This window comes from Cervus canadensis, chromosome 24 (genome assembly GCF_019320065.1).
Source record: "Cervus canadensis isolate Bull #8, Minnesota chromosome 24, ASM1932006v1, whole genome shotgun sequence".
In the NCBI taxonomy this organism is placed as follows: Eukaryota; Metazoa; Chordata; class Mammalia; order Artiodactyla; family Cervidae; genus Cervus; species Cervus canadensis.
Genome location: NC_057409.1, coordinates 37873043 through 37890030, shown reverse-complemented (window position 1 = coordinate 37890030; position 16988 = coordinate 37873043). Strand labels below are relative to the sequence as shown.

Below are 16988 nucleotides of genomic sequence, written 5' to 3'. Positions count from 1 at the left end.
AAGCTCAGCATTCAGAAAACTAAGATCACGGCATCCAGTCTCTTGTTTAACTTGTATAAATCATCTGAGAAGAGCCTGCCAGTGACTTATGGTATCGTGCCCTAGATCTGTGGTGGCTTATCAAACCCATTTCTCCCCAGATAAAGGCAGGATTGTCATGGAGGGCAAACCACTATTGTCATGGAAAGTGGGGGTTTGGCTGCTCACCATTCAAAAGTCAATAAAGAAGCAAGTTTGGTGGAAAGGAAAGCTTGCTTTATTTCTGATGCCGGGAACTGGAGTGGAGGGTTAGATTCCTGTCCAAAGGCCGACTCCACCACCACTGACAATCACTGGGCAAGGGCTTTTATAGATTGAGGGAAGATGCTACAAGTAGAAACAGCACCGTTTCTGACAATTAACTTCTGACAGTTATCTTGAATTTGGTCCTGCGGTTTTCTGACCAACGTTATCTTGATTGTTTTAAGTACAATTAATCTTCGGTTTCAGAGTCAGTTTGTTCCCATTTCCTGGAGGCTAATTCTCAGAACTGTGGCAGTTTATGTCATGGCTACAATCTGGTCATCCTGCAGATAACTTCTTCCACCTGGTGAGGGTTTTAGTATCTCTAAGACAGCTCACAGAATATGGTTCAGAATATTATCTATAGCCTTATGAGGAGGAATTAAAAATCCTCGACTGTGTTTACTGAGTTTTATTTTTATTTAGTCTTGTTGGACTGATTTCCTGTTTCTGTGTTTTCTCATTTTGATGATTAAACTTTTTCTTTTCTTTTTTTTTTTTTATTGCTGCACTCACAGCATGTGGGATCTTAGTTCCCTGACCAGGGATTGAACCTGTGCCCCCTGCATTGGAAGGACGGAGTCTTAACCACTGGACTATTAGGGAAGTCCCTAAACTTATCCTTTGACTAAAGTTTTTCCACAGACAAAAGGCAGGCTGAGGACACTGGGGGCAAGGACCATAGTGTCCTGCCCTGTTTCACTATGGAGCCCACAGATTTGTTGCAAGAATGTCCGTTGGCAGCAGGGATCCCACAGTCATACCCTCCTTTGTGGTCTTGCTGGCGAACTTGTCTGAAATGATGGAAGCTAGAGCATCCAGTCTGATTTCATGGGAGTTACAGGCCTGAGAGGTCCCCAGATAGCTCTCGAATTTTAGGTGCAAAGATCCCTCTTTCCTCTGTTTCCAGTCCTCTAGGTGGGGTGCTTTTCTTGTCTTTCTCTCTGCCTTTTCTTCTCATTTTGGGTGAGAATACATCCTTCAAGTAAATTATTGCTAGAAATGATATGTCCAGGAAATAGTGTACAGTTGCCCCTAGACTAACACAGGTTTGGACTGTTTGAGTCCACTTCTAGGTCGATTTTTGTTTTTTCTTTTCAATAAACATGCAGTTGGCCATCTACATCCACAGGTTCCATCCAGGGCCTCCAGCATCAACCCAAGTTTGGTTGAATCCTCAGATGTCAAACTGGAGGATGCAGTCGGCCAACGGTACCAGTCATTTAAAGAAAGAAATGGTTTATTTGGCTGCATCTGGTCTTTGTTGCAGCATTCTTTATTTCCAGAATGCTGAATCTTTACTTGCAGCATGTGGGATCTATTTCCCTGGGCAGGGATTGAACCTGGACCCCTGTGTTAGGAGCTCAGAGTCTTAGCCATGGGACTGCCAGGGAAATCCCTCCACCAGCCATTTCTAGAAGAGACTTGAGCATCTGGGCATCTTGGTATCCCTGGGGGCGCCTACAACCCATTTCCTGCAGATTCTGAGGGTGGACTGTATGTATTTCTGGCCCCCTGCTCCCCACTCCCTCCAGCCTTCCTTTGTCAAAGTTGTCCTTATCCTGCATGGAGGCAGTGTGCAGGATCACACACTGCTTGTTGGTAGTTAGGTAAACTTTGAGGATTCTGGAGTCAGAGAAATCTGGCTTCACATCCTGGCTCTGCTCCTTCTATGTGTATGTGGCCCTAGGTTAATCATTTAACTGCTCTGAACTTGTATCCTTGTTAAGTGCAGATACTGCCAATACCTGTCTCACATGCTGGTTGTGAAAAAGCTTGGACAAGCAAATGGATGTGAAGTGATTGGCACCATGCTTGCCACCCTGGACACACTATAAAAGTCGTCAATTATTATTGGCCACATGGCAGAAAGAAACATCGGCGAAGCAGCAGGACAGCCTTCCAACACTGTTGTCCTTTCAGACGCTGCTTGATCCCTGTTCGCTGATGTGGGAGTTATATTACACAGTGCCATCAAGCCAGCTTTCCATGTCTGGATATGTACTCCAGATGTTTAAGGAGCTTCAGTATTTCCTGTGTCGTAAAGTATCAGTGGAAAATTATCTGAACAGTGCCGATTAGGTCTTATCTCTAAAATTTTAATAATGTGTATTATACCTCATGGGGAATTTTTTTGTTTGCTTCTGAGTTAATGGAGATATTAAAACTGAGAGCTCTGAGGGGAAAGCGGGTAGCGAAAAGTCGGCTTCCCACCATGTGGTCATGTTAAAAAGCTCCCTGTGGCGAAGCAGTTTCAGTGAATCTTCACTAGCCAAAATCAAGCTGAGATGTAGCAGTTTAAATGGTTCCAGCTTTTGTCATTAGGATCACCATCAGGGTGGCCCCCGTGTCTCTCTCTATTATTGATTTATTTTTTAGTATTTTCTTATTTTCTAGTATCGCAAAATGTTCCATACTCATATTTATTTTCTCTGTTCCTGCCTTGGAATTAGTCACTTCTCCTAGGAGCCCTGGTTCCTTTTTTGGAGAGGCATTCTTAGACGTAAAGAAAAACACAATGGTTTTCCCTTATACCACACACAATACCCTGAAAGCTTTGTATTCTGGTCCCCCAAATGTATGGAGCTTCCTCCCCCCTCCCCAACCTCCCCATCAAGCAATTCTGCAGCACCAACTGGCTGTTGTACAATATAATGCAATGTTGACACTATCTACCCAGAGGTAGCATCAGATCCTGTGGGTTAAGGGTTCAGTCTTACGAGACTGCCTCCATCTTCTTAAAAAATTAGTCTAGATTCTTTTTTCACATGGGACCCTTTTAAATATCTGAAAATACTTACTAGTTCTTCTCCAGTTTCAATAGTCCCAGTTTTTTCACTCTTAGGAAATGGTTTTTAGACTCTTCACAATTCTGGTATTCTCTTTAAAAAGTGTGACATCTTAGTAAAGATACCTTTATGATGTATTGCCTAGAGATGAGAAATTTGTTTCACTAGTTTGGAGAACATTAGATATATTATTTCCTGTATTCTCAGTACTATAGCTCCCTTATATACACTTATAATTACATTATTTTTAGCCAAGCTTAGAGTTTCTTGACAATTTTTAAAATTCCACAACAAGTACAAAACACTATAGTCAGGACAATAAAAAGATAAACAAAATGTAACAATAATAGCTAACATCTAATGAGTTAATATATATCAGGCATTTTATAGCATTTTGCTATTATTAGCCCCACTGGGCAGCTGGAAAAACTGCAGCTGAGCGGTTAAGTGCTTCCTCGATGTCTCACAACTAGTCTATGGTTATGTTAGTATCAGAGTCTGATTCCCAAAACTAGCACTTGAGAATGCAGAAGCAATACTTCCATCAGAAAACCAGCTAGATGGTTATGTGCTAAGTCTCTGACTCTTTGCGACCCCATGGACTGTAGCCCACCAGGCTCCTCTGTCCATGGGATTCTCCAGGCAAGAATACTGGAAGGGGTTGCCGTGCCCTCCTCCAGGGAATCTTCCTAACCCAGGGATCAAACCCAGGTCTCAGTATCGCAGGCAGAGTCTTTTACCTTCTGCTTCTTAAATGAGTACCATGAAAATTGTGTACCATGAAGTATTGAATGGAGGGTATAATGAATGGTGAAGGGGAAAGGAAATATTTTTAATAGAGCCTGATTAAATAAATATTAAGAGGAAGAGTTTTCAAGAACAAAAGAGGCAGAAGAAGTGAGCTGTAGGACGTGGAAACCATGGTGAAGAATCTGGTAAGACTTAGAATGGACTAATTTGATTTCAAGGAAAGAAAAGATGATGAGGTAAAATAAAATTTATCTTACTCTCCAAGTCAGGGCACTGGGAGATGAGGCAAGTGGCCAGAGTCCAAGTGAGTGGGAGAGGTTACATTTCCAAGTGGGAGTGCAGTGGAACCAGTAGGATTTGGGCTGATTTGCCGTGTCCCCCCTCTTCCCTTGTGGCTCAGCTGGTAAAGAATCCACCTGCAATCTGGGAGACCTGGATTCAATCTCCGGATTGGGACAATCCCCTGGAGAAGGAAAAGGCTACCCACTCCAGTGTTCTGGCCTGGAGAATTCCATGGACTGTATAGTCCATTGGGTAGGAAAGAGTCCAACTTGACTGAGCGAATTTCACTCACCCTTCTGTGTGAAATGTTTGGTGGAGCTTTTCTGGAACTTTCAACAAGGCCCAAGGAGTATGAGAAGAGGAACTATATTCTTGAGCTCTATCAACAGTTCCCAATTTCTAGCTTTGAGACCAGCACAAGCTGGGAGGGGGAGGTTTCAGACAGGAAGAAAAACACACAGCTCAAAACAGCCTCCAGACATAAAGCTTGGTTGTTGTTCCAAAGAGCCAAGACAGTGGCTTTCAAATGCAAGGGTTGGCAGAGGAGTTGGACAAGGAGCTCTTCATTATCTCTGAATACACCTAGACTGATCTGAGACATTGTGAGACCAGTGTGGTAAGAATAACCATATGTGGGGGCTTCTCTGGTGGTTCAGTGGCTAAGACCCCCAAGCCCCCGATGTGGGGGTGCTCAGGTGTTTTCCCTGGTTAGGGAAACAATCTGGCAGTGCTGTAGCCCCTGGGCTGCAAAGAGTTGGACACAACTTAGCGACTAAACAACAGGGAACTAAGATCTCACATGCCACAGCTAAGACTCAGTGCAGCCAAATAAATAAATTAACAACTATTTTCAAAAAGAATAACTGTCTATGTCTGTAGACATGAGAGAGGGAGAGAGAAACAGAGAGGCAGCCAATGAGATTTGGCGTAGCTGCCTCTTTTTTCTGAAAAAGATTAATCATGCAAACTAGTACAGCCACTATGGAGAACAGTGTGGAGATTCCTTAAAAAACTGGAAATAGAACTGCCATATGCCCCAGCAATCCCACTCCTGGGCGTACACACCGAGGAAACCAGATCTGAGAGAGACATGTGCACCCCAATGTTCATCACAGTACTGTTTATAATAGCCCGGACATGGAAGCAACCTAGATGTCCATCAGCAGACGAATGGATAAGGAAGCTGTGGTACATATACACCATGGAATATTACTCAGCCATTAAAAAGAATACATTTGAATCAGTTCTAATGAGATGGATGAAACTGGAGCCCATTATACAGAGTGAAGTAAGCCAGAAAGATAAAGAACATTACAGTATACTAACACATATATATGGAATTTAGAAAGATGGTAATGAAAACCTATATGCAGGACAGAAAAAGAGACACAGATGTAGAAAAACAGACTTTTGGACTCTGTGGGAGGCGAGGGTGGGATGATCTGAAGAATTAGCATTGAACATGTATATTATCAGGGTGAAACAGATCACCAGCCCAGGTTGGATGCATGAGACAAGTGCTCAGGGCTGGTGCACTGGGAAGACCCAGAGGATGGGTGGGGAGGGAGGTGGGAGGGGAGATCAGGATGGGGAAGACATGTAAATCCATGGCTGATTCATGTTAATGTATGGCAAAAACCACTGCAACATTGTAAAGTAATTAACCTCCAACTAGTAAAAATAAATGAAAAAATAATAATAAGATAAAATAAAAATAAAAGAGATTAATCAATATTCTGGTGAAAGAACTATTCATATACAATGGTACAAGAGAAAAAATGTAAAGGAGTTGGTTGAGAAATCATAAGTGAATAAGCATGAAGGTTGAGCATGAAGGTGACATGAAGGATGTATTTGAACAAAGCTATGGGATCTATTTTGGGCTTCCCCGGGTGGCTCAGCAGTAAAGAATTCACCTGCAATGCAGAAGACTCGGGAGACACAGGTTCAATCTCTGGGCCAGGGAGATCCCCTGGAGTAGGAAATAGCAACCTGCTCCAGTATTCTTGCCTGGAAAACCCCATGGACAGAGGAACGTGGTGGGCTACAGCCTACGGTGCAAAGAGTTGGACACACACACACACACACACACACAAGATCTATGTTACTCATGATCTCAGAGTTTCATAAATTAGAAGTGGATCTGTTGGATGTTGAGAGATGAAGGGGTAGACATAGGCTCTGTGAAAAGACACAAACAAGTGCTGGATTTCCTGCTGAGAAGGGCCACAGCTGCTCAGGGGAACACAGATCATCCATCAATCTTGTCTTCTCTTAGGAAACCACCTTCTCTTAAGATATACTTATGCGATGTCACAAAGCTCTCAGACACTGATATTTGAGTACAATTTACACTTACTTAATTAGATCCTTGGCCAAGTTATAAGTTTACCTTGCCCTCATGGCTTAACTCAGTGTATTTAAAAGGTGCAAAATCATCTCCTACCGTTTGTGAAGTCAGGGAAAGGCTTTTGAACTATATGTGCTTTCCTTCCAGTGAACACTGGGTAGCGCTGTCACCTAGAGAAAATAAATCTAGGCAGTTGTGCACCAGGCCTCGGCAGCTCTACTTAACTACAGCGCTGAAGTCCTCAATCTGTTAGTAAATCGAAATGTGGGTGCATAGGCACCCTGGTATTTTTAAGTCTTCATTACAATTTTTCAAATTTCCTCAGTGAACTTGTAGGTAGCACTTTCTAGTATAATGGGCATAAAGTTAAACGTGATATAAAACAATTGGATTCCATTTCTCTAAAAATGTTGGCATTGTTCCTACTGACTTTAATGTTTCTAGATGTATCTGGTCTGAAGAACTAGCTAAAAAGTCATTAAGTTTAAAATAAAAGAACAAAAAAGCCTTTTTATTGTTTAAAGTGTATTATTTTTTAAGTGAAAGATAAAATTTAATTGTGTAAGTCACTAAACTGTTGGTACTGTTTGTTATAGAAGTTAGCTTTCCCTGACCCACACTTTCTTCTTTGCTTCATGCTCTTAAAGCTAGGGTTCACCTTCTCTATCTACACACAGTCCCTTGGGCATTCTGTTCAGATTTAATGACTTTCAGTACTGTCTACCCACCGATGACTTGCAAACATGGATCTCCAGCCCAGCTTCTCTCCTGAACTTCAGGCTAATATAATCAGTAACCTGGTTAATGACTCCACTTGAATGTTCACTAACACCTCAAACTTGTCTTGCCCAAAATGGGATGCCTGATTTTCCTCCAAAGACCTGCTCCCCTGTGGTTCTTCCTGTTTGGGTTGAAGGCAACTCGGTTCTTCCAGTTGCTCAAACCAAACTTCTCTCTCAGCTCCATGTGGAATCCAGTGAGAGTTTTTGTTGTTTCTGTCTTCAGAATCTCACCACTTCTTTCCTCCATAAATGCTACACCACGACCTGAGCCAGAGTCCTCTCATCACTGGCGTCTCTCTGCTTCCTCTCCCTTTCCTCTTTCTTTTTAAAGTTTCTTCAAATAACCTTAGCAATTAATCCTAATGGGAACAATCCCTATCCTAAAATAATGTATTCAATATTCCAGTTTTGTTTTCAGAGGGGAAAAAAATGTTTTTTTAAAGAAAGCTGGAAGAGCTGAGGTAAAAAGAATTTAAGTTGCTTAATAAATTAAGAAGTTATTGGAATAATTTCGATGAAAGGTCACGAGAGAAGGAGTGGCAGTGAGAATGGAAAGGTTTTTAATAGCTTGTGTTGATTCTTATACGACCACCTTTTCCAGTTCAGAGGTCTGAGTGGCTGGATACTGAGACCTCTTGGGGGAGAATGGGGTCACGTGCCTTGTGGAAGAAGCCGTAGTGTTAGTGGATTTTTTTAAAAAACTTATTTTAATTTACATAATTTTAACTGGAGCATGGGCTTCACTGGTGGCTCAAATGGTAAAGAATCTGCCTGCAGTGCAGGAGACCTGGGTTCAATCCGTGGGTCGGGAAGATCCCCTGGAGAAGGGAATGGCAACCCACTCCAGTATTCTTGCCTGGAGAATTCCAGGGACAGGGGAGCCTGGCGGGCTACAGTCCACGGGGTCACAAAGAGTTGGACACGACTGAGTAACTTTCACTTTCACTTTTGCTTTACAATATTGTGTTGGTTTCTGCCACATATCAACATGAATCAGCTACAGGTCCATGTATGTCCCCACCCTATCCTACCCCTCCCTGTTGTCATAGATCACGGGATTGGAGCTCCCTGCACCATACAGAAACTTTCATTGGCTATCTAATTTTACATATGGTACTGCATACGTTTCAGTGCTGCTCCCTCAATTCGTCCCACCCTTTTCTTCCCCTCCTATGTCCACAAGTCTGTTCTCTGTGTCTGCATCTCTACTGCTGCCCTCCACATAGATTAATCAGCACCATCTTCCTAGATTCCATATGTATGTGTTAATATATGATATTTATTTTCCTCTTTCTGACTTACTTCACTCTGTATATTCACTTTAGGTTCATCCACCTCATTAGAACTGAGTCAATTGCATTCCTTTTTATGGGTTACTGTTTTGTAGTAACACTTCTTTATTTTCCTTTTATTAACACTTCCTTTATTGTCTTTTAAAAATATTTATTTATTTATTTGACTGCATCAGGTCTTAGTTGTGGCATGCAGGATCTTCATTGCTTCCATCTTTTGTTGTGGCATTCGGGCTTGGTTGCCCCATGGTATGTGGGATGTTGGTAATTTGATCTCTGGTTCCTCTGCCTTTTCTAAATCCTGCTTGTATATCTGGAATTTCTCGGTTCACATGCTGCTGAAGTCTAGCTTGAAGGATTTTGAGCATCCCCTTGTTAGCATGTGAAATGAATGCAGCTGTATGGTAGTTTGAACATTCTTGGTGTTGCCTTTCTTTGTGATTGGAATGAAAACTGATCTTTTTCAGTCCTGCATATTGAGTGCAGCACTTAAATAGCACCATCTTTCAGGATTTGAAATGGCTCAGCTGGAATTCCATCACCTCCACTAGCTTTGTTCATAGGAATGCTTCCTAAGGCCCACTTGACTTTACATGCCAGGATGTAAGTAAGTGTTTGGACCCAGACATTCTTTCCAGACCCCGTCCTCTTAACTGATAGCCATGCTTTCTATTGACACGTGTAAGAAAAGCCACACTATTCCTAGCTTTTATTTTTCTGAGTCCACCCAAGGAGTCTGAAAGGAAAAGAAGGCTACGTAACTGCAGGAAACACACAGGAAATATTTTATTAGCTTCCAGATGGAGAAAAAGGTAGAGTAAAAATATTTCAATAGAAATCCACAGCCCTCCTCAAGGAGCCCACTCGGGCATCCACGGCCCCCCAGTCGTGGTAGCGCCTGTAATCCCCCGGCCGCAGCAGGTACTGCCGCCCCCGGTAGTTGGGCATCTCATAGAGGATCCACCAGCCCTCCAGCACATTGAAGGAGTGGATCTCACTGAAGTGGAAGCGGTCGTGGAGTGAGGAGCAGTCCTCTGTGATCTCCACCATCTGGCCTCGGTAGTCCTCTCGCTCATAGATCCTCAGCCGGTGGGAGCTGGTCTGTGGGTTCAGCAATCAACAGATGGGAAAAGTCAGAAAACCTAGTCTTTAGCCACCAATCACTCACACCCCTTGGGGAATGGGCATTTAAAATTTTTTTCTATATCAAAGATGACAAAAAGACAGCCAACACCAGGGTCAACTGTATACAGCTGGGTAGACTGCACACTGCAAAATTGAAGAGAGTGCCATTCACGTAGATCAAGATATGCAGGCCTTCCCTGGTGGTCCAGCGGTTAAGACTCCGCCCTTCCAATGAAGTGGGCGTGGGTTTGGTCCCTGGTTGGGGAACTCATATCCCACATGCTGTGGGGTGTGGCCAAAATAAAAAGGATATGCATGGTGCTCCCTAGAGTTTTCTAGGGCCACAACCTATATGAATCATATTTAGTACCTACTTAGTACCATTCTTAAGTAGCAATTTTATATATAATATTTGTTCTCTCCTTTATAAAGACCATTGACTTACAGTGGTCTGGAGCTCTCCTTGGAGGATATAAAAATAATTAGATTTTAAAATTAAAAGGCAAATATATCCCTGGCAAGAGGCATTAGTTTGGATCTCAGTAGCTTCAGAAGAGGCTGGGGAGAGAGAAAGCAGAATTGCTTTCCCCAGAGTAAGGCACAGATTGGCAGCAGTTGGGACCAGACATCTCCTCATCCCTTCCTTTCTGCTTTGAGTCCTGCTATTCTGAAGTCTTAAAAAGCAAGAGCCATCGTAATGGTTAGGTTTCAGTCCTCAGCTCTAACATATGACCCGGGAAAACACTTTAAGGTTATTAATAAAAACAGAAGCTCAAAATCATGAGGGAGGCCTGCCTAGATCAATAGATTATATGAAGTTTAGGAAAATGGAAGGGAGGCTGTTAGTCCTGGGTGAATCCTGTCTGTCTCTTCTGAGCACTTGTGCCTTTATCTGATTGTTTCTTCCCAGCAGGTACATATTCAGTTTTCCTTCTTCCACCATCAAACCCTCCTTAGCAAAGGTTCTCATAAGCAGTTCATTCTGAGGCATAAAAAAACTGCTAATAAGGCATCTTCCATAGTTTGCAAAGGGTTCACATGTCCGTTACCTAATTTTGATCTTCACAACAGCCTGACACATGTGGGGCAACCATTCTGTCTTCTTTTATGAGAAACTAATGACTAGAACTTTCAGGCTGTAACCAGAAGAGTCAGGCCTGGAAGGTGGAAGCTGAGATTTCCAGGCTCCTAATGCCAGTCTGGGTCCCATCAAGGCATTAAACCCTCTGAGGGTCTTTCAAACTTACCCAAAGTGGTACATTTTCCATAGGACTCGGTCACAGTCAAATTACAGCATCCCTAACTCTGGAATTCCAGGCTGCTCGGGCTTTATTTGGATAGCAATGACTTTGCAGGGGCTACTGGAGTCACATTGCTGGTTAGTTGTTTTGCTGAGTCAAAAAGCAGGACTTGAGAGACCCTGGATGTGCAAAGTAGTCAGTATCTGTAGGAGGGGGTGGCTTGCCAGGTGACAGGCAATCTCCTTCCCACCTCATCACAGCTCTAGGAATTAGCTGCCCTAGTAGCCCCATTTTACAGGTGAGGAAAGAGAGAAATAGCCCAGGGACTAGCCTAAGACCACCGGAGTGTGAGGAGTTCATCACCTGTGCCATAGGCACTCTGAACAAATACCGTGCCACTTTCCCCCAGTAGAGGTGAGTTTAATTTTAATAAAGGAAAATAAAATCTCAGTTAAGAGCACTGCATTCTCAATTAAGAGATATTATAAAGGAAAAGAGAACCCGGTTAGAACCGGCAAAGGAAGGCCACCGTCCCACAGTCTGACCACGGCGCTGGGGATCGGCGTGACCCGAGCCCACGGCAGGCCCAGGGGGACCGGACTCACGTGGGGGATGAGGCGGCAGGAGCGGATGGAGTCGCTGAGGCCCATCCACTGCTGGTAGTCGGGGTAGTCTCCGCGCCGCAGGAAGTACTGCGGGCCCTGGAAGTTGGGCTGCTCGTAGATCATCCAGCAGCCGCTGTCCACGCGGATGGAGTTGCAGCGGCCCAGGTAAGGCTGCAGGTTGGGGTGGTCGCTGCTGCACTCATAGTGGCGGCCCTGGAAGCCCCGGTCCTCGTAGAAGGTGATCTGCAAGGGAGGGAAGGAGAGGCTCAGAGGCCTGGCCTGCAGCCGGGCTGCGGGCCCCTCCCGCCGGCGCGGGGCTCACCTTCCCCATGGCTGCTGGACGCGGGCATGGAGTTCAGGGCGGTGGGGCCGGCGCGCGGTCTATATAGCGGGAGGGCTGCTGCGTTGGCAGGAACAACACAAAAGGGGCCCCCGGGTGAGGAGGATTTCCTTTCTGTCTCTTTTCTATATAATGACGGCGGGGGTGGGGTGGGGGACTTACTGTATGTTTTCTCTTAGACTCTCCAGAGCTTTCGAACTGATGACCCGCGTAAAACTGTCATTGGAGCCTCTGGGGCCTTTAAATGAAGCCTATTCAGGAGATGGGGAGCGAGCAAAAGCGCCTAACCGGGCTAACACTTGTACTGAAATATTTTATTTATCTTTTAAATATTCTAAGTGATCTCTTTTTGAGGAACAACACGGGGTAGTGACCGGGTCAGAGGTCAGGGTGGGCCCCAGCGGGAGGCGTCTAGATGAGAGAGCTTTTCCTTGGTGCGAGGATGAGGGACACAGAGGCCCCTGCCTTCTGCACAGGACGGTTGAAGGAGGATGGGATTTCCCCGAGAGAGCCTTCTTCCGTCCTCCCGGCTCAGGAGCGGATGCAGCAGACATTACACCGGGGGAATGGAGGTGGTGGGCGCTGGACCCCGGGAAGCCCTGTTCATGCGCCTGGCTCGGCTCTGCTCCCTGGAGACGGAGTGGACCAGGGTCACCTCCAGACGCAGCCAGTGTCTCCCAGGAAGCTCCCAACTCTGGAGTTCATGAGGCAACTCATGGTGGTTATTAGTCACACACTAACTTTTTATTTAACCAATAATTTTGCAAATTAAGGGCTAAGCCTAATTAGTTCTGTTGTTGTTGTTCAGTCCCCAAGTCCTGTCTGACTCTTTGCCACCCCATTAACTGCAGCATGCCAGGCTTCCCTGTCTCTCCTCATCTCCCGGAGTTTGCCCAAGTTCATGTCCATTAAATCAGTGATGCCATCCAACCATCTCCTCTTCTGTCATCCCCTCCTCCTCCTGCTCTCAGTCTTTCCCAGCATCAGGATTTTTCCAATGAGTGGGTTCTTCACATCAGGTGGATAAAGTATTGGAGCTTCAGCTTCAACATCAGTCCTGATGAGTATTCAAGATTGATTTTCTTTAGGATGGACTGGTTTGATCTCCTTGCTGTCCAAGGGACTCTCAAGAGTTTTCTCCAGCACCACAGTTCAAAAGCATCAATTCTTCAGTGCTCTGACTTCTTTATGGTCCAACTCTCACATCTATACAAGACTATGGTCTTGACTAATAGCCTTGACTAATTAGTTCAGCTGTGTACAAATTCAAAGTTATATGCAAATATAACAGATTCATAATCCTACAATCCTGCAAAGACTCTCCCTTCTCTACCTTCCCTGGCTCCTGGGCAAGCCTGGTTGCTCTCTGGTTAATATTCTGGTTCCACAGGCTGGAGTCTTCTTTCCTTCCCTTAAACCCCTCCCACCCCACCTCCACCAGCTTCTTCTGGTGCTCCACTCTTTAGAACAGATTCTCTCAACCTCATACTGTTGTGACAGTTTGGGTCAAAAAAATCTCAATTGTGCAGGTCTGTCTGCTGTATTTGAGGATATTGAACAGCATCCCTGGTCTCAATCCTCTAGATACTATTAGCATTACCCTCATGGTTATGGCAACCAAAAATGTCTCCAGATATTGTCATATGTCCCCTGGGGGAGCAAAATCAACCCTGGATGCAAACCACTGCTTTAGAAGGATCTTGTCCTCAACTATATGCAACTGTGATACATCCTGTTTCATTCCTCAGTCTGGATTCTTGTTACTTAAGCCTAAAGACAAAAAACTGTTTGCCTTGAAAAATTTTATTTGAAACACATAAGTTTATTAAGACTTTTTCACATTGTTTCTTTCAAAAATTCTAATTTTATAGAAATATTAAAATTATAGAGAAGAAGAAAGGAGGAAAAAATTAAAATCATAGGACCATATTTTGAAAACCACTGTCAGGACTTCCCTGGAGGTCTAGTGGTCAAGACTCAGTGCTTCCAATGCAGGGGGCATGGGTTCAATCCGTGGTTGGAGAACTAAGATCCCACATGGCTCATGTTGTGACCAAAATCAAAAGACAAAATCACCATGGACAAGTATTTTAAAATCTCCTTTCAGTTTGACAAGATGAAAAAGTTCTAGAGATCTTTGCATAACAACATCCAAATAGTTAGCAATAGTTGCTCCCTGGTTTGGGAAGATCCCCTGGAGAAGAGAAAGGCTACCCACTCCAGTATTCTGGCCTGAAGAATTCCATGGACTGTATAGTCCATGGGGTCACAAAGAGTTGGGTTTTATTTATTTAATTTTGGCCTTACCAAGTAGTTTGCAGGATCTCAGTTCCCTGGTGGCTCAGACAGTAAAGAATCTGCCTGCAATTTGAGAGACCTGGGTTCAATCCCTGGGTTGGGAATATCCCCTGAAGGAGGGCATGGCAACCCACTCCAATATTCTTACCTGGAGAACCCCCATGAACAGAGGAGCCTTGTGGGCTACAGTCCACGGGGTCACAAAGAGTCAGATAGGACTGAATGACTAAGTACACACAGTTCCCAGACCAAGGGTTGAACCTGGAGCACTGCAAGTGAAAGTGCCAAATCCTAACCCCCAGACACCAGGGAACTCCCCAGAAACAATCTTGAAAAAGAAGGACAAAGCTGACATTCTCACACTTTCTGATTTAAAAATTGCTACAAAATTACACTAATCAAAACAGTGTGGTACTGGCATAAAGATAAACATATGGACAAATGGAAGAGTAGAGAACATAGACCCAAACCCTTACATACATGGTCAAGTGAATTTTGACAGGGTTCCCAAGACCATTCAATGAAGAAAACACAGTCTTTTCAACAATAGTCCTGGGAAAATTAGATATCCACATGCGAAAGAATGTAGTTGGGGCCTTACCTTACAACGTGCATTATACAAAAACTAACTCAAAGTGAATTAGAGACCTAAATATAAGAACTAAACCTGAAGAAGGAAAGGAGCAGGTTGCCCTGACTGGACTGACTCCATTTTTAAAAGAAAAGTGCATCTTACACTTTGGTGAACTTTGGACTGCATACTAGGGAGGCCATAGAGATAAAACACTAACAGCCAAGCAGGCTTCCCAGACAGATAAAAACCCAAACAGGCAGACCCCGTACCTAGATCTCTCAGAGCCAGAAGGAAAGCAATGTCCATTAAGTAATCTTAATAATGCTTATTGATGTAGACTAAACTTTACATCAAGATAGCTTTAGAATGTAAGTCTATGGCTGTAACCTGATTGTATCTCTTACTAACATTGTCCCAGGTGGACTTTGGGTATACAAATACACTTTGGGTATAAAAGGTTGTCACAAAAATCGGTCAGCGTCCCTGGCTAAAGAGGAAATTCTGCCTCGGACCAGCCAGTGTGATAAACTGAACTCCACTATCCACGCTGTCCTTCTAAGTGAGTTTGCTTCACAAAGCTACAAAACTCTTAGATGAAAACACAGAGGAAAATCTTCATGAGATTAGACTTGGCAATGATTTCTTGGATGTAACACTAAAGCATAGGCAATAGATATATTGGAGTCTGTCAAAACAAAGATGTCTGTGCATCAGAGACTATCAACAGAGTGAAGAGGCCACCCAGGGAATGTGAGAAACTTTTGTGAATCATGTATGATAAAGCATTGATATTCAAAATGTACAGAGAACTGATACAGCTCAGCAAAAACAATAACAATGCCCCCCTAAAAAAAAAACCCAATTTAAAAAAAGGGCTTGCCCTTTCTCTTTAATGAGGTGGTCAAGCAGCAGACTCAGAGATGCAGATCTCTGTGAAGACCCTGATGGGCAAGACCATTACCCTTGAGGTCGAGCCCAGTGACACCACTGAGAATGTCAAAGCCAAAATCCAAGACAAGGAGGGCATCCCACCTAACCAACCACGTCTAATTTTCGTGGGCACACAGCTGGAGAAGGGCTGCGCTCCGTCAGACTACAATATCCAGAAAGAGTCCACCCTGCGCCTGGTGCTTCGTCTGTGAGGCGGCACCATTGAGCCTTCCCTCCACCAGCTCGCTCAGAAATATAGCTGCGACAAGATGATCTGCCGCAAGTGTTATGCTCGCCTGCACCCCTGTGCTGTCAACTGCTGCAAGAAGAAGTGAGGCCAAACCAACAACCTGCACCCCAAGAGGAAGGTTAAGTAAAGCCCCTCTGCCGGCTTCTCCTTTGACCACAGGGTGACCTCATGCCCAAGCCCCATGCCCTGGGGCCTCAATAAAGTTTCCCTTTCATTGACTGGAGCAGTTAAAAAAAAAAAAGTCTATGGGGTTGCAAACAGTCGGACACGACTGAGCAACTTCACTTTCTTTCAAATAAGATAATACAATGGCCAATAAGCACATGAAAAGATGCTCAACATTGCTAATCATTCAGTTCAGTTCAGTTGCTCATTCGTGTCCGACTCTTTGTTACCCCATGAATCGCAGCACGCCAAGCCTCCCTGTCCATCACCAATGCCCAGAGTTTACTCAAACTCATGTCCATCGAGTCGGTGATGCCATCCAGCCATCTCCTCCTCTGTCGTCCCCTTCTCCTGCCCCCAATCCCTCCCAGCATCAGGGTCTTTTCCAATGTGTCAACTCTTCGCATGAGGTGGCCAAAGCACTGGAGTTTCAGCTTCAGCATCAGTCCTTCCAATGAACACCCAGGACTGACCTCCTTTAGGATGGACTGGTTGGATCTCCTTGCAGTCCAAGGGACTCTCAAGAGTCTTCTCCAACACCACAGTTCAAAAGAACCAATTTTTTGGTGCTCAGTTTTCTTCACAGTCCAACTCTCACATCCATACATTAGGGATATGCAATTAAACCTACAATGAGATACTTCATACACATTAGAATGACTATTATAAAAAACAGAACAGAAAATAAGTGTTAGTGAGGATGTCAGAGAAACTGGAAAACTTGTGCATTGTTGATGGGACTATAAAATGGTAGAGCCACTGTGGAAGATTGCATGGTAGTTCCTCAAAAATTAAACATCTAATTACCACACGATTCAGCATTTGCATTTCTAGGCATACTCGAAAGAATTGAAAGCAGTGACTTAAGCAGCTGTTTGTACCCCAATGATCATCACAGCATTCTTTATTATGGCAAAATGGAAGAAACAACAC

General features: G+C 44.1%; 1 protein-coding gene and 1 pseudogene across 1 annotated transcript; one reads left to right on the top strand and one right to left on the bottom strand.

The window, feature by feature from the left end:
- The first annotated feature begins 5628 nt into the window (after nucleotides 1-5628).
- Nucleotides 5629-16017, top strand: LOC122426364 (annotated as a pseudogene).
- LOC122426361 (gamma-crystallin F-like) lies at nucleotides 9356-12078 on the bottom strand. The gene is made up of 4 exons (XM_043445212.1): nucleotides 12001-12078; nucleotides 11821-11898; nucleotides 11499-11741; nucleotides 9356-9628 (listed from the first exon to the last, which is right to left on the bottom strand). Exons 2-4 carry the CDS (start codon nucleotides 11827-11829, stop codon nucleotides 9356-9358), a joined length of 525 nt encoding a protein of 174 aa, XP_043301147.1. The 5' UTR covers nucleotides 11830-11898; nucleotides 12001-12078.
- Nucleotides 16018-16988: the final 971 nt, after the last annotated feature.